General features: G+C 30.5%; 2 protein-coding genes across 6 annotated transcripts in view; one reads left to right on the top strand and one right to left on the bottom strand.

Annotated features, from left to right (window-relative positions):
• LOC134715302 (WD repeat-containing protein 93-like) overlaps window positions 1-13743 on the bottom strand; it is a 32665-nt gene extending 18922 nt beyond the window's left edge. For 3 of the 5 annotated variants that reach the window (XM_063577415.1, XM_063577411.1, XM_063577414.1), the window contains exons 1-8: window positions 13327-13743; window positions 11303-11504; window positions 10756-10823; window positions 7230-7305; window positions 6468-6577; window positions 5614-5721; window positions 2721-2799; window positions 2227-2241 (exon numbers count right to left, since the gene is read on the bottom strand). In XM_063577415.1, the coding sequence (XP_063433485.1) occupies window positions 2227-2241; window positions 2721-2799; window positions 5614-5721; window positions 6468-6577; window positions 7230-7305; window positions 10756-10823; window positions 11303-11504; window positions 13327-13584 (916 nt within the window). In that variant the 5' untranslated portion in view covers window positions 13585-13743. The remainder of the gene's footprint in view (window positions 1-2226; window positions 2242-2720; window positions 2800-5613; window positions 5722-6467; window positions 6578-7229; window positions 7306-10755; window positions 10824-11302; window positions 11505-13326) is intronic. The other 2 variants (XM_063577412.1, XM_063577413.1) reach the window with 2 other exon arrangements.
• Window positions 13744-13783: 40 nt separating this feature from the next.
• Window positions 13784-17143, top strand: LOC134715303 (peroxisomal membrane protein 11B-like). The gene is made up of 3 exons (XM_063577416.1): window positions 13784-13961; window positions 15220-15335; window positions 16231-17143. The coding sequence occupies exons 1-3, from the start codon at window positions 13885-13887 to the stop codon at window positions 16791-16793; spliced, it is 756 nt and encodes a 251-aa protein (XP_063433486.1). The 5' UTR covers window positions 13784-13884; the 3' UTR covers window positions 16794-17143.
• The last annotated feature ends 8397 nt before the right edge of the window (window positions 17144-25540 follow it).

Here is a 25540-nt window from a genome sequence, read left to right as displayed (position 1 = left end):
GAATATTAATGAATCCATCGTAACAACAATAATAATAATCTATTGTTTTATTGTTTGACATATTGATTGACATACATATACAAAAACTGATGAAAAAATATATAGAACAATCAATTTGGCTCATGAGACACATGGCACAAAACAAATACCAGTACTTGTTCTTACATACACATATATACATCAGCTCTTGGGACATCTCATCTCAATAACACATCACATAGTAAATGGCCCAATTCCTCAAGATTGGAACCTACATTTGTGACATACCCGGTAATCAATCTTGTATACTGTAAATTCAGAAATTGTTGCGTGCATTTATTATTGCGATTTTGTCATTTAAGACTTAAATGAGATTTTAATTTTTTTTTTGATTTTGAGAAAAATCCTGTTTAATTCAAATAAAATATTTCAAAATGCAAGTTTAAATTATTGTGTTTAGAACTCTGTAGCATTTTTTCGCAATAATAAAAACCTCGCAATAATTTCTGAATTAACAGTATTCTTGCAAACAATTTTTTTCTAGGGTAACATTAAAATATAAATAACTGTAACATGTTTGGCTACTGTTGTAACATTATGTAAATTCACTGTTGCAGAAATCTGTTATCTGGCCATGCTTAAGCCTTGCTGGAAACACAATTAGTGGTATTACTGACTTAATTTAATACTTTCTAACATACTATAGTGTTTGCCATGTAACTGGAGCTAGTGTTATTTCCCTTTGTTGTCATATTGTAGGGAAACATGCAATAATTATTTCACATATCAAACAAATTATGTACATGCAATATATGTTCTATATTTGGAAACAAACCTGTTGTTAGTCAGGTGATCATATTAGCATAAATATAAACAAATAAGTATATATAAGCTCTGAAATTAAATAAGAATCTGGTGAAAGGAAAGAATATGTAATATTAATAATATATGTTACTACAACTGATTCTTTGCACCATTAACTTTCAATTTAATGCAGTTAAAAAGAATTATTAATTCAAACTTTCATGAGATCACCTTTACAGCACATTGCATTGATTGTGTAGGCAAAGGTAATATCTTTGGTAAGCTTGCTTGCTAGCTGAACCATGCAGACATTATAAGTTAAGGTATAATACCCTCCTTTCAAAGTAGCCTAGTCATACAGACAGATAGATTGGTTACCTGTCGGTTTAGTCTACTCTTAAAGGAGGGTAGTTTAACTAACCTTCAACTATTCAGTTAGCAAACAAGCTAACCAAAGAATTTTCCTTTGCCTACACACTGAGCAATGCAATCGGCTGTAATAGGACTTTTTTACTTATCACTATACAAAATGATACAGTGTCTTTTTGACGACTTTTTAAAATACACAAAATATATCTGTCTGAAAATTTAATTTTTTAGCTAAAAGTTTAAAGGCAGGAATATATGATTTTCTTTCCCATATGCATTTTTAATTAGATCATAAGGAAAGTTTTACCCTTTTTAACTAAGCTTGTTACTGACACGTAACCAGTATTTACAGGTCAAAACCACATTATAGGAAATTTCCACTGTTATTCTATGCTTCATCCAGAGTATCATTGTAAATCAGTTGTAGTAAAAAAGGAAGAAACTATAGACAACCTTTATCATATCTCATACAGGATTCCAGATATTATATGTTAGAACAAGTACTGTGGATTCATTTTTATTTGTTGGATAAAAATTTTAATGGATTTCGTGGGTAAAGGTAAACTTCAAAATTAAATGTTCAACAAATAGATAAATTTTCTATAGGCTGCATGCAGACTTTTGCAAAACCATGAAATCAAATATCCACGAACATGCAAGTTTTCCTTTATCCACGGAAATATGAACCCACGACAATAGTTAATCCACTGTACATTGAAAAAAAAATTAGTGGCTAAAAGGTTATTTTGATCCTAGCCTACTGTTGGATGTCAACAAATGAGCTGCCTCAGATAGAAATTGACTTTAAGTACATGCACATATATATTTTCAAGTAATAGAATTTTCATGATCTTGGAAGATTTTGAATTAAGTTTTTTTTCAATTTGAAATAGGTTAACAGATAAATTTATAATCATTTGCATGAGATCTACTTATATCTGACACCACTAAAATGATGTTCAACTTTCACTTCAATCTTTTCATCCACAAAATTAATATACCTTGAATCAATATTGAGAATATGATAAAGGCCTATAAAGATTAAATATGGGAACCTGTTAATTCTTCTATTACCTCTTGTTTCCAAAGCTAAAATTAAATATTTGTCATCATTTACATTTTCAGAAAATAATCACAATTAAAAGAAAATGACAATCCAGGGTTATATCCCTTAGAGAGTCTTATGGTCTGACAAAATGACAGTGTGTTCAACAAACACATCAAATCAAAGTGATGGGTTGAAAATAAAGGATCTTTTAGAAGTCATGATTCCGAGATGAGTTTATTGGAATCAAATCGTAAATTTCTTGTGATAAGTTTAGATGAACATCTTGTTAAATAACTTTGATTTTATATCTGAATACATAAATTCAAAATAATTATAGGGTGGTTATATCAAAATCTGTATTATAAATGGAAACAAAAATTCTATTTGTACAAAATGAGGGGGAAAATCTAAAAGTAAAAAAATGGTATTTTAAACATATTTTCTATTTGAGGGATTATTTTAAAGCCTGGATAATTGCTATAACCATTTACATATAGTTATTCCTGTTATTGTTTCTCACCTGAAACTTGTGGGGGTGGTTTCAGTTTAAACACTAATGAAGGTTGTGAAAACTTGACCCCTGCAGTGTCTTCGTTACTCTGAAAATATAGTAGATGGATCCATATTAAAACCATGTATGTTTAGTATGACTTTTTTTATTTTGTAGTTTATATCATATCAGTGATTCTTTCCGTGAATTCTATAATTGAAAGAAAGGTTGAGTTTCTATTGTTACAAAGTGGCAATATGAAGACATTTTTTTTTTTGGGGGGGGGGGGGGGGTTCCTTCAGCGCAGGACTATCATAGAGATGTCACAGATGGTCACTAAGTATTTCTTTTTTTCGGCAATATGAAAATTATTGTTGTGTACTTAAGAAACTTAACATTGACCAATGAACCATAAAAATGAGATCAATGTCATATGGTACTGGCTAGAACGATGTGTATATCTTAAAATAATTATTTACACTAAATATAGTTGATATATTACTTATTATAAAAAAAAAATAGACTTTTTTTATAAGAATTCCATGCATAATATAGTTATCAACAGCATTTTAAAACAGAGTCAAAAGAATTGTATGCAGAATCATTCTTCACAGACATTAAATACCAACAGTGGGCTATATTTTCAATTGGTTGAATGGCAATCAAAGGTCAAATGAGTGAGGGTATTAAAAATCCAATTGAATAAGAAAGCAGTTGCTTACAACAGTAATTGGTTATCATAAGATCAAGCTCAGACAAGTAGAAAGTGATAAAATGCATGTAATGAAAATGTATGATAATAAGACTCAAATGTATTGTTTAAAACATGATATATGACTGTGACAATGAAAATACATAAAAAAATAATATGAATATAAAAAGAAAAAAACTAATGAATATGAAATGAAAATGGTGAAAAGTTACATCTGTACAACAATGCCTGAATTTTATTACGGTGCAGATATTTGCGTTATTTTTCTACTTGTCTAAAAGTAGTTTTATAAAATCACTCATGATAATATCATCCCATCAATTTTTGTTGGTTTTTTTTCTATTTATTACATTGACCAAATGATTTATATTTCATGAAAATAACATATGCAAATTTTGGTTGAACAAGTTTCATATGTAGCTTTGTGTCTATACTTTGGAAAAAAGTGAATGAATGTGCATATCTAACTTTTGTCAGTTTTGACATCAATCTACAACTGAATTTATCTGTAAAATCCATGGTATAATTTCCAATGAGACAACTACCCAAAAGAGACTACATGTTGTCGATGATATGTACATATATAGCTATTTGTTATTAAAATATTTCTAAATATTTCACTGCCTATATAACTTTTAAAAAACTAGCAAAATTTACAAATTACCACCTTTTAATTAAAACATTTGTGCACAGCACACATTGGCACTATGTAAAACAATATAATATATACTCATGTATAACAATTCTAGAATCAACACTGTGTATACCAACATATCATGTATATTGCAGTTAACCAGCACACAATACACCAATAGCTCCTTCAACAGAATTACAAAACTTGGATACAGTACAGTCAACTGAATCCTTAACCTGTAATTCTATAGTAGCTGTTAATATAATATTGGGTTCCATTTAACAATATTCCATGCAATGGGTAAACACAGTGATGACAGCCTAAGTGCAACCTATTTTCAAACATCACACCAATCTTACTCTTTTAAAATTCTTTGTGGGTAGATTAGGAAAACTTTGTGACAACTAAAAACAAAATGAGAAGCAAATGTTAAAGGCACAAATAAATTAGTTGAAAGATTCTGAAACTGAAATTATCTATATGAATTAAGCAATGCTTTGTTAATAAGTTGTCTTTTTCTGATATTTCTTCCCAAAGGTTGTAATAGTAAAATAAAAAGATTTGTCAGATAGGTACAAATTCAAGTGTACATAAAGAGAGGTAATTGCTATTGGAAAAAGGGTCATTGCATGTTGCTGATTGAAGTTCTAATTTTTTGTAATAAATTATTTTTCCTTTCAATTTTTGTTAAAGTTTTGTATCATTTGACATTGAAAGATAAAGGGCTTGTTAGTTGCATAGCCACACAAGCAGATTGTTAATATATATCTGAAACAAGAATGTGTCCACAGTACACGGATGCCCCACTCGCACTATCATTTTCTATGTTTAGTTGACTGTGAAATTGGAATAAATTCTCTAATTTGGCATTAAAATTAGAATGATCTTATCAAAGGAAACATGTATACTAAGTATAAAGTTGATTGGACTTCTACTTTATCAAAAACAACCTTGACCAAAAACTTTAACCTGAAATTTGCAATATCATTTTCTATGTTCAGTGTACCGTAAAATAGGGGTCAAAACTCTAATTTGGCATTAAAATTAGAAAGATCATATTATAGGGCACATGTATACTAAGTTTCAAGTTGATTGGACTTTGACTTCATCAAAAACCACCTTGACCAAAAACTTTACCTGAAGCAGGACAGATGGACGAACGGACGCACAGACCAGAAAACATAATGCCCCTCTACTATCGTAGGTGGGGCATAAAAAAGAACATAAACATTATTGTAAAATGTTCACATATAACATAACATACAGATGATGATCCACTATTGGAGGTTGATGAATAGGGTCTAAATGAGATGTGTGTATTGAATTATCTATATAAGCAGGCAAGTGTTCACAGTGACCTACATTATAATATGTTTTTCTTATAATGTAAAAAAATTAAAAGAACGTGATACATGATCAAGAAATTAGTGGGTACATTAAATACTTGTATAAGTTTACAGATTAACACTGAGAAAAATCACTGAAATAACTATTTTTTAAACTGAAAATTTTATTTTGAAATCAGTATAATTTTGATCTTTTAGTAAACAAATATGTTTTTGTTAATATGTATGTACCTGTGATTGTTGAATCTGTGATTGGCTTTCACTTTTGTCTCCATCTGTACCCTCAGTGGGTTCAGCTGTTTCTGTGCTCTCTTCCTCCTTAACTTCTTTCACTTCCTGCTAAATGTTCATAGAATTAACCATTATTTAGTTACCATTTATATATATATATACATTTATAACTTATGCAAAATAAACACACTTGTTAAGTTATAACATGTTTAAAGGGGCAAAAACTCCAAAGAGCTCAAAAGTGGGGCAGCCATCTAATTGTCCACAAATTTCCAAGTTTATATAGAAATGATCATCAATGAAGTAACAAATGCTCACAAATCATAAACCTTTTTTTAGTAGCATTGGACACAAAAAATAAGTACAAATTTGTATAATTTGTATTGAAATGATAAGAATTATGTATTTCTATTTTGAAGAACTAAATGTAATTTCAGTAAACTTAAAAGAGTATCGTAAGGAAACAGTAAAAATTACGTATAATTTTTTAATACTTTTTTTTTTAATTTGGTGATTCAACAATAAATCAAACATCATGTCCAATCATAGCTAGGATTTCAACTTTTTTTTAAATTATTTCCCTTGATAGATTTTTTACCTTTCATTCTAAATATTTTCAATATAGTGGACTTTCCTTTCACAAATTTGTGAAAGAGAATTCAACCAATCAGGGGTATGTGTCCCACTAACGTCTATATCTTGTCTACTTTTGTCAAATGTCTTAGCCTCAAATATAAAAACTTGATACTTTAGCTTCACAAATAACAAAGAGAATGATTAAACAGATCACAGGAGAAAATTGTGTAATTTTATATCTGGAAATGAACTAAACTAGATAATATTGTGATAAAAACCTTTGGTTCTTCTTTCTTCTGTAATTTTGCTTTGATATTATCTAATTCTGTAACCCAACTTTCTCTAGGTAACTTGTGTATCTCCAACCACATGTCTCTTGATTCTGGATCTGTTGAAAGATTAAAATCAAATTTGAACTGAAATCACTTATATCTTTCATTAACAAGAAACAAAATAACATTTTTGTAAGTGTTTTCCACACTAGAAAATAACTGGTTCCCTTACCATATAAGAATTGTTGGAAATGGCTCTTTATTAACTGTTTTGAATGTCATCCAACCATGACTGAGGAGGTGTCTGCATCATAAGCTCATGTTTTTATTATTCTGAATTTATTCAATTTGTGAATAAACAGAGCCATAAGACTTTTGTGAAAGTTGCAACAGATGTATGGATGTTTCAAGTAAAACCTTATTAATAAATCATTTTTTTTGTGACTCTTTTGCAAGTGCCTCTCAGTTTATAAGGACTTGTTTATGTAAGTCAACTGCTAACTGTGTGTCTATTTTGTATCATATTGGTTGTGTGAGTCACTAGTCAGTTATGCATATCATTTTCTCTTTTCTATGTTTTCAATGATTAGGATTTTATATTTTACAAATTACAACCCCTTATAATCACCAACTGACTACTACTGTTTTTGCGAGTCTCTTCGGCTGTTATGAACCATATATTACACATTGGGTACTCCATTACTATTAAAATCAGGTTACTTATTTTAAGCATGTAATATCAGGAAACTTTAACGATTAGGAACTCACTTTCAAAAACAACACCCAAATAATCTCCTTCCTTTGATGCTTTACATTTGCTGATGATCATTTTATCTGTTCCTTCCTAAAAAATAAATAAACAAAATTCATTTTTTACAAGAGTTTTCAGTATACCATATTTCTTAATAACAACAAAAAAATATTTATGTTACCCTCAGTTTGAAAATAAATCACAAAACATTTGCAGAAATTGTCTATTTAGATGAAGGCAATGGCATTCCACATGTTAATATCAATTATAATATGTCATCCAGCTGAATAAGGTATAAGAAGGTGTTGATTTAAAAAAGAAATCTTAGTGGGCCTTGAAGAAAATCTGCTGATACTCACTGTTGCTTCTATCCCTAAATCCCCCCCCAAAAAATATTTCATAGCATAATCATGATTGTTGTTATGTTTTACATGTATATTTGTTCCTTCTTGCATCTGACTTGTAATTTTATATGCAAATAAAACGCATTTAAATGTTTTAGTGGTTGTTTTTGCATATTCTTGTGTTCTCTATTGCTCCAAAGAAGTTGCATTTGATCATGTCCAAAAAAGAAATGAAGGATACTATTTTTCACAGATGATCTAAGATGACAAACCTTGATAATGGAAATTTCTATGATTTTCCTCAGTTCTAACACAATAATTTTGGATTCAACAGTCTGGATGTATTTTTATTGTTCATACCAGTAGTAATCATTTATTTCATGTCCACAGTTTACACCAAAGAATTTTTAGGGTCAGCTGAGAATCATAGAGTTATCAAAGTGCTTTAGAGCTAAATTTTGTCTTCAAATTGCAATTTGGTGAATTTCTAAATGAAACACTGAATTGTTTTTAATAGCTTTAAAAAAAAGTTGTAGTTATTATCTTCCTGTGTTCATGGTTGAACATTTGTTGTTGGACCTATTTTTGTATAACAGATTCATACTTCATGCATTATTAATATGATTAAAAATGAGAATAGTTCCAATAAATATCAAATTGTGTAAAATATTTTACTTTAAACAAAATTTAATAAATTGTTATTTGGATGGTGAGTTGTCTCATTGGCACTCACACCACATCTACCTTTATCTATTTAAAGTATAAACAAAAGAATTATTTGAAAACAATTGGTTATAGTGTTCAACCATTTATTAAAGCAAAACCTGACACCTGTTATATCAAATGAAACTTTATTATAATTTTTAAATTTTACCATCAATGACCCAAAATCATGAGTGCAACAGATTAAAATCAAATTTTATTAAAAATTGAACACAAAAACATATTAAAGTCATAATTTGAAGCATTCGATTATTCTATTGAAAAAAAATATATAAACCAAAGTCTTTATTGCTAAGATTTTGTTGCCATATTTTTTTTCTCTATAAATGTACATAACTCAAATTATATTTTTAACAACAAAATATAGATATGATGATGAAACCTTTGTAAAATGAATAATATTTTTCAGTTTCTAAAATAATGAAATTCCTTTTTTATCCAGATACAAGACAGCATACAAGACATGCAAGATATTCCTTCCTTTTGATGAATAAAATACTATAGATATTATACATCTAGGTTGACAGTAATAGTTTTATCTACACTCCCCCCTCATGTACCTACAGTCACAATTCACACTTATCATTACGAGTTTGGTAGTAAAACACACAGTTTTATCTACACTCCCCCTAACGTACCTACAGTCACAATTCACACTTATCATTACGAGGTTGGTAGTAATTAATACACACAGTTTTATCTACACTCACCCCTCATGTACCTACAGTCACAATTCACACTTATAATTACGAGTTTGGTAGTAATACACACAGTTTTATCTACACTCCCCCTCACGTACCTACAGTCACAATTCACACTTATCATTACGAGGTTGGTAGTAATACACACAGTTTTATCTACACTCCCCCTCACGTACCTACAGTCACAATTCACACTTATCATTACGAGGTTGGTAGTAATACACACAGTTTTATCTACACTCCCCCTCACGTACCTACAGTCACAATTCACACTTATCATTACGAGGTTGGTAGTAATACACACAGTTTTATCTACACTCCCCCTCACGTACCTACAGTCACAATTCACACTTATCATTACAAGGTTGGTAGTAATACACACAGTTTTATCTACACTCCCCCTCACGTACCTACAGTCACAATTCACACTTATAATTACGAGTTTGGTAGTAATACACACAGTTTTATCTACACTCCCCCTCACGTACCTACAGTCACAATTCACACTTATAATTACGAGGTTGCAGTCACAATTTACACTTACCTGCAAAGACATTCTACTAGACCGACGTGTACTTAGAGGCATCTGCATTAATTTTCCAAAATATTTCACAACTATATTTTTTAAGATTTATCCTTGCAGTGACAAAAATGCATGTTTAGTCTTTATTTCAACAGCATTATTCTTATCTATTAACTTAACCATGTAAAGAATACAGCAACAACTCAATAGCTAAGCTAGAAAAACCTTTATAAGTTGCTAAAATTGACTTGCAGTTACCAAGAAAAATGAATTATTGGAACAAAGGTATACATTTTTATAAAAGATAGAATACAAAATTAAATATTATCCCTTTATCTGATCAATCAATAAATACCTTGATAGTTGATACACAGACAGTTTTATATACACACTCCCCCTGACCTACATGTACCTAAAGTCATATCATACACTTACCTGCAAAGAAGTTCTACTTGATTGACGTGTACTTAAAGGCATCTGCATTAATGTTACAAAATATCAAATGTATTTTACAACTTACTTTGCACCCTTGAGTTTATTAAAAAAAATATGCTTTATTCCATTGGCAACTGAGTTTCTATCTGTTAGATTGTCTCAAAAAAAAAGGTACAACATTGAGGATACAATGGTTGATCATGATTGCATGTACAAAAAATGCTATGACTTGTTATGTGACAGAAACATGTTATAAAACATCTAGATATATATCCCTAGACAATCTTTCTAATGAGTGTGTTGGATCATTTTGTACACTTTTAAGAGCTTTTTTAGAGACTTTCTATTTTGTTTGAAAAGTATGGGTTATCTCCCATTGTGCATTGCATAGGTATAAATAGCACATGAAATTTCTTGCCAGTTACTTGTATCAAGATAAGAATGGTCTAAAACTGTTGTATCTAATATTTCAATACGATCATTCTGGAATTAATATACATTTGAAATCTGAATTTATCTATTAAAGTGAATACAAGAATATTTACATTTTAGTTAAAATATATCAAATTTACAATAAATTTACAATAACCATAAACTACTAACAGACATGCACATGATTAAATAACACAAAAATTCATTTTATGCATGCACCTGTACTTTTTAAAAATGATCTTTTGTAGATTTTTCCTGAGTATTATGAATTTTTGTACTTAAATTAGTTTTGTTCTTTCCATGTTATAAAATCAAAGAGCTCTTTGGAAAAAGTGTATTTTGCTAGAAAATCTGTAAAGAAGATGAAGTCTATCATGTATATTACCTGGTGTTCATTCAAATGTTTCAGCAAGTACAGTTTATCACCAGAGAATGCATGTAGTCTTGAAAACCCTAAAGAAAAAAAAAGAAGAACTAAATATTTTAAATAACCAGTAAATTGAATACTTAATTCCATATGTTGATGCATGCTATATAACAGTAATTTGTGAATAACAAAGGTGATTTATTAAAATATTAGTTTTTAAAATTCATGAATTCATTGAAAGCAATTATCTGGATGTCTTAAACAATATCATTACAAGTGTATCCTTAATGCTTTAATGGTTATCCAGGTATTGGGAAAATAAATCTGTAAGAAAAAAATATTTTAAAAGGTGCAATGTATTATTGACTAAACATATACATGTACGTGGCATTCAGGATCAGGAGTAAGAGCAAACAGTGGTTACATGTAGCTCACAGTCGGAAAAATGTGTCAAAATGAATTTGTCTTTCAAAAAACCAGCATTTCCATTCTTAATTTTATTCAATTCTTTTTTTTTTTAATTCATTTTAATCTATAAATATTAATATAAGTCATCATATCTTACCCATATCATCAATAGATACAAGAAGATATACATTAGGTGCAATTATATGTGCCCTGATATACTGCAGATCTACTCTGTCTTCTTCCCAGAGGGTAACTTTTTCCTGAGTATTAGCATCTATCACAATAATTCCTTTAGAATGACCAATAAACATGTAAAGACCATCTCCGCTATCTGTCATACATCCACATTTACGCAGGTACTGTACAAAAAATGAAGAAAAATAGATACATACTGGTATATATTGACATAAAATACATTACTTTATCATGTTAATCTGTCTTGCATAAATTTATAATATTATTGTTTTTTGGGTGTTTTTTTTTAACAAACTCTATTCAAATTTCTTTTTAATTTCCATCATATTTCATGAAAAATTGCATCACTTCAAAAGTAATAAAACATACATGATGTATGAATAAATATGTATATGGATAAATGTTGTTATGAAAAAAATTCAAATTACATAAGGAAACAGAAAATAACTGGACTGATTCAAGAGGACCCTATACTGCACATCAAATCCTGAGATTCCTCAACATGTAGGTTTATATATATATATTTGAGCATTTTGTACAAGTTATTTTTAATATCTCTAATTTCAGTACTCATGGTACTCAGTTTCACAATAAGTTGCACAGTTCTGCAAGTTTCTTACAAATAAGTTCTTCGATAAAATGGAGAATGGAAATGGGGAATGAGTCAAACTGAAAGAAACAACAAGTTACACTTTCGCACCCTACAAGTTTGCACCTCGCACTTTTGCACCCAAGGTCTGTTTGAATTCCCACCCTAAATGTTTGCACCCAATTGCAATTATTTAGCAAATTCTAGTTGAATAATTAGAAAATCATGATCGTTGTTTAAATTGCTTTGATGTAAATACTGCATGTACATGTATTAAGCTTGGTATTAGTAAAAAATTGAAGATTTTAAATGAAAAAACACAAAAGATAATTGTTTTTACTGTGACAACTTGAAAAAAAACGTTGTCAGAATCTCACTTTATTTTGAAACAATGAAATAAAGTTATAGCAATATACTAACCAAAACATGATTAAGAGTTATTCAACACAACAGCAAAAAAATGTTGACAAAATCTTACTTTATTTTGAAACTGATTATTTTTTTGTTAACCATACACAATACAAAACATGATTAAGATTTATTCAACACAATAAGAAACGTTGGCTTAAATCTATTATAAGACAATGACAACAAATTATACTTACAGGGGTACACTTGCCAAAACTTGATTACAAAGTCATTTAACACAAAACCAAGAAAAAATTGGACAAGATAGTAAAGGGTGGGAACAGGCTTTAAGTGCGAAAGTGAAAGGGTGGAAACCAGATTGGGCTCGAACGTGAATGGGTGCAAACGGACCCAGATTCACTTCAGCTGGCCCCTAATAACATGAATAAGGCCTAAATTAATATATTGTTTGTTTCCCCAATCCAGACCCTGCCAAGAAAGGTGTGGGTAGGTACAAAATGTAGGTAGGGAAATTAATAATTTATTTTTTTCAAAAGAGCCTGAATAGTATCATAGTATTGGACGATGCTGCAAGCCGAAAAATCAGAAATGAATAAAATAATTTTCGACTTAGTTTTGACAATAAAATTTTATGAGTAGCACCATTTTTGCAGGGTCGGTCAGGATTGGGGAAACAAACAATATTTTATTTTAGACCTACAAAAATGTAACAATAATGTGTACTCCTTCAGTGAAAATGGGCGTCAAACTAAATTTTTAAAACATATCATGTGATGGTCTCTGCATATTTCTAGGTTATATCTTTATGAACTTTGGTTGAAATTGTAATATCTTTAATTTACATGATTTTAAGGTGATTTTAATATTAAAGTGACTTTTACTTGCAATATAATAAACCATGATAACTGTTACTCAGTTACTGTGTATGGTTTACGATTATTTCATTTATGATATCATGCACCTCGCAAGTAACAACTGCTGCAAATTATTGTTTGTTATAAGATGCATTAGCTAAAGCTAGTTTCTACCTCTAAACTTTTTGTATTTTCATGTCGTGGTGGTCGAACTTTTCTGCCCTCTTCAAGTCTTTCATTCTCTCTGGACTCAACTATATCCCATACGTCTTCCACTAACTGTCCCAGAACCTTATCAATCATACGATACGGTTGTGGTAGTGGATCTTTCAGTTGGTCAGGATCAGTAATGTAATCATCTTCATCTTCCAGTGGAATTCTGTCCAAAGATGGTGGTGTAAAATTCACATTTTTTCGAATGTAGACAGGCATTTTTTTAGCAAGTTGTATTTCTGGGACCTAACTTTAAACAAAAAAGTTATTAAATGTGCATATGTAATGTTAAATTATCATCAGTGCATATTTGAGTAATCTGTGGTTATTATTTCTGTTTCCAAGTCGGCCATATTACCGGAAATGAAAACAAACACCCTTCGGAATCAAATCTACCGGACTTTTAACTATAAATTATCAATGACTCTTAAGAAGTACCGATGTTGTAACCTTTGACCCTTTTGCTAGATAGGGAACCTGCAACTTTCAATTTACATGTAGCTGCGAATCTCATTAACCATGTCTTCACACTCAGATCTAGCTACACAAATTGTGAAATTTGGGGCGCAGACAAATGGAAGAGACAAGTTATTCAGGTGAGCTTTTCTAATGGTAATGGATAAAAGAAAATAAGTGAATTTTGATTTAAAGTTCAATATGTAGGACGTTGTGGACCATTCTTGTGAAAAGTTCAATAAGTAGATGATTAGAAACTGGAACTGCAGCCAGTATCATTTTCTGGGACATTTAAACTGGGTCAAAATAAACCAAAATAATACTATTTCAGAGTAGAAATGATATATTGAAATGATATACATTATTTGTTGTTACTTTTTACTTGATTCCTCATTTTATTTTATTTTAAGAATACAATGTATGAGAATATTCATAATTTCATTATACCTGAACATATATTTACAATTTACTGTAATAAATAATAAATTGATAATATTTAGCAAGATTTAGAGTCGACATGCATGGTTGATATATGAAAGGTTTAATCCATATTTGTACATGTATATATAGGATAATCTAATCTTATTTATTCATTTCTCTAAAAATATTAAATGGTCCATGTATTCATGGATATAAATATATATATACATTTATATTTGATAGTATGATTGCGGATTGTTACAAAAATGTTCAGATTGATACACCACTATATATATATATTATAATCATACATTTGTATAATACATGTACTTAAAGGGGGTCTCATTGGGGAGTTCCAATCCCAGATCCTGCTTACTGTTTTGTCATATTCCCGTATCCCGCTTACACTATGTACGTAAACAATTCTCATTTTTTTGTCATTTCCCGGGTCCAGCTAGACCCCATTTCCTGTTTTCACGACACAATAATTTGACCTTCACGTGTCATGCTTACAAAAAAAAATCGAAAATCATCACGCTTAGACCCCAATGAGACCCACCTTGAACAGCATTGCAGAATTATTTGAGCCATGTCTTTTCTGACCTTTTGTGGAACTTGAGTAATTATTATAAACTAGATCATTTGTAGAATGCTTATCTGCATGACCTGTGAAAAATTTAACCACTAACACTTTCCTGCATGCCATTTCACAAATCAAAGATTCTTTCCCAATAAACAGCTGGACCAATCCTGACTTCAATTATCCATGGTATTTTTAACACTTTTAACATCTTTCATCTTGTCTTATTGATATTGTACCAATCAATTAAATATGATCAGATATTATGGTTGTTTCATGTAAATAGGCACCCTAATTGGTTAAAAGAAAACATGTCATGTCTGTGTCATTATGGTGATTTGGTCACCCAGACATTTACCAGTATCATTAATATATTTACTGACTTTTTAATTCTTCAGGTTATTACAGTATGGAAGTAAATTAATATCCTGGTACTTACAAACAGACCAGGGAAAACTGGAATTCTTGGAAAAGCTGAAAAAATTAGAAACATCTATGAGTATGACCAGGAAATGTAAGATTACAATACACATGTTAAATATATTTAAAAAACACCAAATTGTATGAATATTAAAATTTGAAATAACCTCTATTATGACAACTGTTTTTAATATAAATCAGCCATATTTCATGTACAAAAACATGTATTTTAATCCAATGAAAACAATTCTACACATTATAAAATATCAAAATAAGAAGATGTGGTATGATTGCCAATGAGACAACTCTGCACCAGAGACCAAATGACATAGATGTTAGACACTATAGGTCATTGTATGGCTTTCAACAAGCAAAACCCCACACTGTATAGCAAGCTATTAAATGGCTTTAAATGTATAAAACAAATCAAACAAAAATCTAATAGCCTAAATTATGTACTCTACAAAACAATTACTGTTAACCTATTTAAGCAAATATAATATTCAGCAACAAATGACAACAACGATACTAACTACACATTGTAGAAGTACACTCAACAAACCCATACACAATAAAAGGATTTCATTTGCAATTAAAAGGCAAAAAAGAATCATCTTGAATTCTGTAAATCTATGTACTAAATGATATGTAAATTATATGCAAATTTATAAAAAGGACACAATTACAAAGTTTCATACTCTTTTTTGTTACATTTACGTATACATGTGCATATTGGAAAAAAACCCTCTCTGAAACCTATGTGCTATCAATTTTCAAATATAAATAATTAGAATTCTCGTATGACATGTATGATTGACAAGAAGAAACTATCCAGCTATGAAAGGGCCCCAAAAATTACAAGTGTGAAACCATTCAAACATTTCACTTGGACATGTTGAAGATAGATATTTCTACAGTTTATTTTATAAACAATTTCAAGTATACATGTAGATATGTATGATGTTTAATTAGCAATATATCATTTTCAGTACTGAGATTTGGGAAGAGTTTAGACTTTATTCTGTCAGCTTTAAAGACAATCCATTTATCAGATCCTGTGCTGAAACTAACAATTACAATGTCAAAGCTTGCACAATCAGTGTTCCTCATATTTGATCACATCATATTTGCTCACAACCTAGGAATCATCAAAGCTGATAAAGAAAAATGGTCCAGATATTCTTCACAGTGTTGGTTATTTAGTTTAACCTTGAACTTGCTGAGAAATTCTTATGACATTTTGTCCATTATTTCGAATGAGGCCAAGGCTCAAGAAAACCGCCAGCGAAGAGGCCAGTATGTAAATGGTGGAATTGAGCATAGTGTCACATCTCGAAAACCAATGGGGAGAGTTCAGATTTTGAAGAAGTGCTGCTATGAAAACCAGCCTGTTGTTTTAGACTTTGTAAAAAATATGTCAGATTTGGTGCTTCCATTAAATTCTTTAGGTAAAATTAAAGTATCTGGTGGTATTCAGGGCTCCTTAGGGTTACTATCATCAGCTATTGGTATTGCCACAGTTTGGAGCCCCATACTTAAATTGGTGCCATAAAGATCTAAAAGATTGTTGATACATGTACATGTACAGTATATTATTCAAGTTTTCTGTGATAAAAATGTTTCAAATGTTATTTCTTTGTTAATGATTGAATAATTCAAGTTTATTGTCAATGATAACTGATATTCTCAACTTTTGCTTACCACAAAGTCATCGCTATTATGTTTACAAACTAGATAAATGTGGAGTTACAAAGATACCAAGATCACCAAAACCAGAAATTATTTGTCTTATATGGTAAATCAAGAAATCAAGTCTGTATAGCAAGATTTATATGATTTATGTACATGTTTTTGTGTATTTAGACAGTACATGTATATGTAGTAACTAACGTTGTGCAAATAAGATACTGTATTTTGCAATGTTTTTTTATTTATTATTATATTAGTATGAATTACAATCAATATAACAAGTAATTATATTATTAATCAAGTTCTTTTTCATTGAGTTGAAATTGTGATGAAAATTATTATTCATAATACAAACTAATAAAAAAAACATACCCAACAGAATTCTGAAACACCCATTTAATTATTGCGCTTCAGAAACTTAAAAAAATTCAATATTGTATAGTTCCTCAAATTATGAAAAGGTGTCCACATGACAAATGAGCATGCATAATTGCTTATAAGAATCATAAATGTTTATGAGATGACTATAAAATTTGACATGCTGTTAAAATTTTGTCAAGAATCTTCCTGTGCTAGATAGGAAACTTCTGGGAGATGATCAGTTTTGAATTGCAGGATACTTTTGTTAGTGAAAAAGATGAAAGTATCACAGTCTGATTAATTTTTATAATTTTGTTATTATGATGATACATATTCATAATTATTTTTGTACATAGTATGGTATGAAATGAAATCCACTACATTCTAAGTGTAATAATGTTATATGCCATGCAAAGAAATACTTAAAACCCAGTGGCGGATCCAGAATTTTTACATAAGTGGGGCCTAAGAGGGGCCCACTCCAGTCATGCTTCAGTGATTTCCTATATAATCAACCAATTTTTTTTCCCAGAAAAGAGGGGGACAGGCCCCCTGAAAACCCCTCTAAATCTGCCTCTGAAACCCAATCATAAACAAAAAAAACTTAACATTTATTGCGCCTTTATTTTTGTTGAAATCAAAAGATATACAACCAGCCCTGAATGATCTCACCAGATATTTCATATAGCAGGGAAATTGAAATACCATCATGTGTCTAAAAATTATAGCATCACATCTATAACACAATCAATAAGAAATCAATTACGATAGCATCACATTCAGAAATATAACATCACATTACCATGATGCTAAAAGATCTTGGAAAGAACACTGTACAAGTAATTACAGTATTTGAAAATTCTCTATCCTCAGATTATTACTTTCCTTAAAAATAACTTTTTCAGCTTGTTTCATCTCATATTTGTAATTATAATTAAAACAGTTATCAGTTATGTTTCCCATTTTCTTGAATGTTATAATTTGAAATATAATTCGGATTTGAAGATTTATGTAGAATAGTACCATGTTTTTTGCAAGCTTGTCAGAATAGTGTTAAAATTACATTTTCCCATTTTGTTATTTTTTTGTGATTTGCAGTATTATTTTACCTAATCATGCAATGTGCTTTGTATATTTTACAAAATTGTTCCATACAATTAAATTTAATTATTCTAACATTATTACATCCATTCTTAATATGCATGTGCTTATTGTGCTATATATATTCAAGCATGTGATTCATCAGCTAATTTAGCTTTATAATCATTTGAGAATGGAAATGGGGAATGTGTCAGATTTCTATTTGTTATATCTTTCTATTTTGCATAAAATCAATATATCATAAGGGGGTAATCTATAACTACAAATGGTTTCCAAGATAGCCTTCCTTCTGATTGAGTCTGTCTTTAAAAACAGTATTCATGATCAACAGCCATTTGGAAGGTGTATAGGGGATATATTATTATTCCTGGGATACCTATTTTCATGAAGTACACATTTTTTAAAGGCTTTGATACAGACTTTGGAAAATCCATGAAATCAAATATCCACGAGAAAACAATTTTTTTTTCAATTCAAGAAACTTGGTATCCAAAAATAAAATAAATCCACAGTATGAGATCTTTACATGATGTAAATATGACATTGTGGATTGTGATTTACAGAATATAGAAAATAAGCAAAAAAAAGAAAGAAAGGAGAAACATGAGAAAAGGGACAAAAAAATAAAGAATAGAAACAACAGGTTCATGAGAGAACAATGAGCGATAAGTATAAATCATAAATGATAGGGAAAAATGGCCTTTAAAATTACAGAATACAGAGTTGAAAGACTCCCATTCACACCCTCAAGTATGATCAAGGCTAAAAAGTTGCCTCAATAGTATAAGTACCTTTTGATAATTAATAATGCTTGCTATTCAAAAGATTTTATCACTCAGTGGATGTTTGAGTTGTTGTAGTAATAATACCTTCATGGTTGAAAAATGAAAATCAATTGGGAGTTATATATCACCTCTGAATACATTCTATACAGATTTTTTTTTCATTTATAAAATTGAGTTCTATATATTTATTCAGATTTATGATGATGTATCTATGCCACATTCATGCTTATCCATAATTATTTTAATTTATATGAATGTTTTTAATTTTATACAAATGGCAGCATATTAATAATAAAATTAAAAAAATTCCAATAGTTTCACATTATTTTGACGTTTCCATGGTTAATGTGGTCCTTTCTTTATTGGGCACCATCACCAAGGCCTTCTTGTTGGCACATCATGCATCCATTGGTCAGCCAATTTGTAAGACAACAAGAAAGTAGGTCACACTAAGGTTTTTCAAGACATTTTACTGAAACATTTTGAATTATACAGATATGATAAGCAAATGAACCATTGGATTATTTTCAGTTAGACAATGTTTTGTTTGGCCTTTTGTCATTTTGTTGCGAGACATATGGATTACTATCAGGTAACACTGTAAACTATTGGTACAAAGCTTTATATATCAGATGGTAGAATACATTGTATGCAGATACCATATGTTACAAATTGTCCGCCTGTCATATTTCTATTGTCTTTGACCTTATTCTTATGGTTCAGCGACTGCTTGAAAAAAACTTATGGTTTCTTTTGTCATGCCAATTCCTCACTTATTATCAGTAATTTTCTATTTGGATTTATTGCAATGTCTTTATTTCTGTGAGACAGAGTTAACCTTACCAAGACTTCATTTCATGGGTCAATGATCAAGGTTTAAGTTGCATGATTATGTCTGTAACTCAGACACTATTTTTCATGGTTCATTGGCAAGGGTCCAGAAACAGTCATATTTGTCAGTCTTGGTCTCAACTGAAAGAGTTAGTTCTAAACAGGGAAATTGGGATTATGAACAATTTTTTTTTTTTTTTAAAGAAATTATTTCGGTCATTTCGTTGCATTTGGTTAATGTTAAGCTCTCGTGTTTTGGTCTGCTTTTCAATTACATATAATATTAGCAATAGGTCAATTATATTTGGTATATGAAATGATTGTAATTTAGGGCAACTGTCTGTCTAGCAGATATCATCTCAAATGACCTCTTTTTCCTTGTTCAATGTCAATGTTATGATATTTTTTGTTTATTGTCTGCTTTTCAAATACTATATCAATAGGTCAGTCATATTTGATGCATGGAATATATGAAAGGTGTACATATCTGTCTGTCCGGTATCATCTGACATTGACCATATTTTTATAGTTCATTGGTCAATGTTAAGTTTTTGGATTTTTGTCTTTTTCAATTACCATAAACAATAAGTTCATGCGTGTTTGGTGTATGGAATAATTGTGAGGTGTACATGTTTGTTTGAAGGGACTTATATATATCTGACTATGACTCATTGTCATGGATCTCAAAGAATGATAAGTTTTTGAGATGCGTGTAATAAAACATTTACCGTTAAGAATTTCAACATAAAATCAGTGGTCTTTGAAACAGGCAAGATATTTTCTAATGTTGTTAAAGAGTTATAAAACCTTACAATTTCTAAAATTATCTGGATTCGAAAGCTTTCATCAGTGTTCCCAAAATAGATTGACAAATTTACCTGATATTTAGTTTATACTTTAAATGTCATATGAAACATACAGTTATTGTTGAGCCTGCATCTTTTGTTACAGAAAGCTTGAAAAAGGGATAGGGATCCTGCCGAAGCATTGACTAATTTAAAAAAGATAAGCTATATATTTTAGAAGGTGGAAGACCTGGATGCTTCATACTTTGTATATAGGTGCCTTATATTATGAAGTTTCTGTTTGTCATATGTTGTTTGTCCTTGACATCATTTTCATGGTTCAGTAATTACTTGACAAAAAAGTTAAGATTTTGTGTAATGTTTATTCCTTTCTTATTATGATTAATAAAAGGATAACTATATTTAGTATGTGTCTACCTTGTAAAGGCCTTGTGCCTGTCAGACAGTTTTTATACAATGGCAAAAACATTTTTGCGTTGTATAATGGTAGGTTGTCGTCTGCGTCGTCATCTAAAGACACATTTAGTTTCCAGACAATAACTTTAGATTTAGTGAATGGATCTCTATAAATTTTTAAAAGAAGGTTCAATACCACTCAAGAAAGGTTTGGATTAATTTTGTGAGTTATAGTCCCAAACTTTTAGGAATTAGGGGCCCAAAATATGCATTTTTGGAGTTTTCAAACTTGTGTTTAAGTGTATGAATCTCTCTGAAATTATACCACATGTTTCCATACCATGAAGGGATGGTTAGTAATGACTTTGAGGGTTATGGCTCAAAATGTTTTGGAATTAGGGGCTAAAAAAGGCAAAATTAGGGACAAAAAAAGGGGAAAAACTAGGTTTTCCAGACAATAACTTTAGATTTAGCCAGTGGATCTCTTTAAACTTTTACCAGGATGTTCAATACCACTAAAGGAAGGTTGGGATTGATTTTGAGGTTTATAGTTTATAGTCCCAATAGTTTAGGAATTATGGGCCAAAAAGGGGGCCCACAATGAACATTTTTGTAGTTTTCAAGCAATAACTTGTGGATGAATCTCTCTGAAATTATACTACAAATTTCTATACCATTAAGGGATAGTTAGTAATGACCTTTGGTGGGGGTTATAGCTCATAATGTTTTGGGATTAGTGGCAAAAAAAAGGGGAAACTAGGTTTTTCTGGTCAATGGACAATAAAGACAATTTTTAAAAAGCAGTGTAAGGGAGATAATTCAAAAACAGTTAACATACAATATTTGGTATGTTCGGATTTACTCCCTCACACTACTTGTAAATAATGTATAGAAACATGTCAGGGTTTGGACTTGTTGCAAAAAGGGGGGTGGTAGTAGGTTTTTTTCTGCAAATTTCTCGTTTCCAAATTTTTGAGAAGTTCTAAGAAGAAATTTTTAAATTGTACAATATTGTTAAATAGGTTTGTAAGATGTTGACATTTTTTTGTGTGTTAGAAACAATCAGGAATATGATCACAATCCAAATTCAGAGCTGTATCATACTAGAATGTTGTGTCCATACTTACCCGAACTGTTCAGGGTTCAACCTCTGCGGTCATATAAAGCTGTGCCCTGCGGAGCACCTGGTTTATATTTTTACTTACTTACTCCCCATTACGCCCATTGGTTATATTAACTTCATCTTATTCTATAATCAGTGAACAAGGTTAAGTTTTTGTGGTCAAGTCCATATATCAAATATTAGAAGCAAGTGTTTTTGTTTAAGAATGACACTACATGTCAATTTTATTGTTAAAAATCCTTAATTAGCAACCAAGTTAGATTTCTCGTTTGAATTGTTTTTTTCGGGGGCTTTTATATCTGACTATGCGGTATGGGCTTTGCTCATTGTTAAAAGCCGTATATTGACCTATAGTTGTTAATTTCTGTGTCATTTTGGTCTCTTGTGGACAGTTGACTCGTTGGCAATCATACCACATCTTCTTTTTTAATATATAAAACTAAAATTTTGACACAAGACTTATAATTTGTACTTAACCCTTGCTTCTGGAGGATTGAGCTGTATGTAGTAGCCTAAGCCTTGAATGCTTTATATTTTTTATTACGAAAATTTTAAATTATTAACCCCAGGCTACCACTCAAGGCCCCTAGAAACTCTGAATTAATGACAAAAAAAATCGTGTGTTCTGTGCGTTTCCCGGACTCTTTCTTACTCTTAATAGAAAGTAAAATTCTGAAAATCCTTAAAAATTTTAAATGTTTTTTAGACAAAAATACGTCTCTTTATAAAAGGTACCAATTAATTAATTGCATGTCACATGTTTCAACGAACATGGAAATTGGACATTAAATTTATCTATGATACAACACCTACCATGAGTACAGACAGATTCAACAACGAGTTGATAATATGAAGGCCTTGCAGGAATCAAAATAAAAGATATGATAGATGAAATAAATGCAACTAGAATTCCAGATTATAAAGCATACCGAGTGGATAAATTTAAATTGCGATTGGTTTGTGCAATTTGCATAAATCATCATTGGCGGATCTAGACCCCCTTTTGACATATTGTTGGACCCCCCTTTGTCCTGGGTTAGGATTCCCCCTTTTTAAAATGGATGGACCCGCCCCTGGACTCATCTGGTTTGTTGAAATAGGGATTTGCAATAGGGTTATCATCGGAGAAAATATGTACATTCTCAAGTGATTAATAACCTAGTCACGCTTTAAAATCTTTATTCAAATATTAGCTGTACAAATACAAATAATTTTATTTTACAATGAGCACCCCAAAGGAGTAAAATATAAAATCCGCACAAACTATACAAAGCATAAAACTCAATATGAATTGGTTCAATATTGATATTGATATAAAGTTGACATTCTAAGAACTTCTCATTTAAAGTCTTAATAAATTAGTGAACGGTAAAAATGATGCTATTCCAATTCTTGAACCAATGCATACAAATATCATAAACGTAACCTTCTGTGCACGATTTTATCATTTTTTCCCCATAAATTTCGTATCATCGACAATTTTTTATAGCTCTTCATCTTTTATATAAGCTTTGGATTTCAAATATTTTGGCCACGAACATCACTGAAGAGACATGTTTTGTCGAAATGCGCATCTGGTGCAACAAAATTGGTACTGTTGATTTGATTCTTAGCTATAGTCTGTAAATATACACTTTTTACTGGCTTCGTCTATTCACAGTCAATTATTTCACTTCAAAGCATATACAAGTTCAGTATTAAACAATCTGTTGGTGACCCTGCAGTCAGCAATCTTAGGTTCATGTGTTGCTTTTCTTTTTTATACGACCGCAAATTTTGAAAAAAATTTCGTCGTATATTGCTATCACGTTGGCGTCGTCGTCTGCGTCGTCGTTGTCGTCGTTGTCGTCGTCGTCGTCGTCGTCGTCGTCGTCGTCGTCGTCCGAATACTTTTAGTTTTCGCACTCTAACTTGAGTAAAAGTGAATAGAAATCTATGAAATTTTAACACAAGGTTTATGACCATAAAAGGAAGGCTGGTATTGATTTTGGGAGTTTTGGTCCCAACATTTTAGGAATTAGGGGCCAAAAAGGGCCCAAATAAGCAATTTCTTGGTTTTCGCACTATAACTTTACTTTAAGTTAATAGAAATCTATGAAATTTTGACACAAGGTTTATAACCACAAAATAAAGGTTGGGATTGATTTTGGGAGTTTTATTTTCAACAGTTTAGGAATAAGGGGCCAAAAAAGGGCCCAAATAAGCATTATTCTTGGTTTTCGCACAATAACTTTAGTTAAAGTAAATAGAAATCAATGAAATTTAAACACAATGTTTATGACCACAAAAGGAAGGTTGGTATTGATTTTGGGAGTTTCGGTCCCAACAGTTTAGGAATTAGGGGCCAAAAAGGGACCCAAATAAGCATTTTTCTTGGTTTTCGCACCATAGCGTTAGTATAAGTAAATAGAAATCTATGAAATTTAAACACAAGGTTTATGACTATAAAAGGAAGGTTGGTATTGATTTTGGAAGTTTTGGTCCCAACAGTTAAGGAAAAAGGGGCCCAAAGGGTCCAAAATTAAACTTTGTTTGATTTCATCAAAATTGAATAATTGGGGTTCTTTAATATGCCGAATCTAACTGTGTATGTAGATTCTTAATTTTTGGTCCCGTTTTCAAATTGGTCTACATTAAGGTCCAAAGGGTCCAAAATTAAACTTAGTTTGATTTTAACAAAAATTGAAACCTTGGGGTTCTTTGATATGCTGAATCTAAAAATGTACTTAGATTTTTGATTATTGGCCCAGTTTTCAAGTTGGCCCAAATCGGGGTCCAAAATTAAACATTGTTTGATTTCATCAAAAATTGAATAATTGGGGTTCTTTAATATGCCAAATCTAACTGTGTATGTAGATTCTTAATTTTTGGTCCAGTTTTAAAATTGGTCTAAATTAAAGTGCAAAGGGTCCAAAATTAAACTAAGTTTGATTTTAACAAAAATTAAATTCTTGGGCCTCTTTGATATGCTGAATCTAAACATGTACTTAGATTTTTGATTATGGGCCCAGTTTTCAAGTTGGTCCAAATCAGGATCTAAAATTATTATATTAAGTATTGTGCAATAGCAAGTCTTTTCAATTGCACAGTATTGTGCAATGGCAAGAAATATCTTATTTCACAATATTGTGAAATAGCAAATTTTTTTTTAATTAAGAGTTATCTTTCTTTGTCCAGTATAGTAAGCAAGAAATATCTGCAAATTTTT

This window comes from Mytilus trossulus, chromosome 4, assembly GCF_036588685.1.
Source record: "Mytilus trossulus isolate FHL-02 chromosome 4, PNRI_Mtr1.1.1.hap1, whole genome shotgun sequence".
Taxonomy (NCBI): Eukaryota; Metazoa; Mollusca; class Bivalvia; order Mytilida; family Mytilidae; genus Mytilus; species Mytilus trossulus.
Note: the sequence above shows the minus strand (reverse complement) of the source record. Positions and strands in the feature narration are given on the sequence as shown.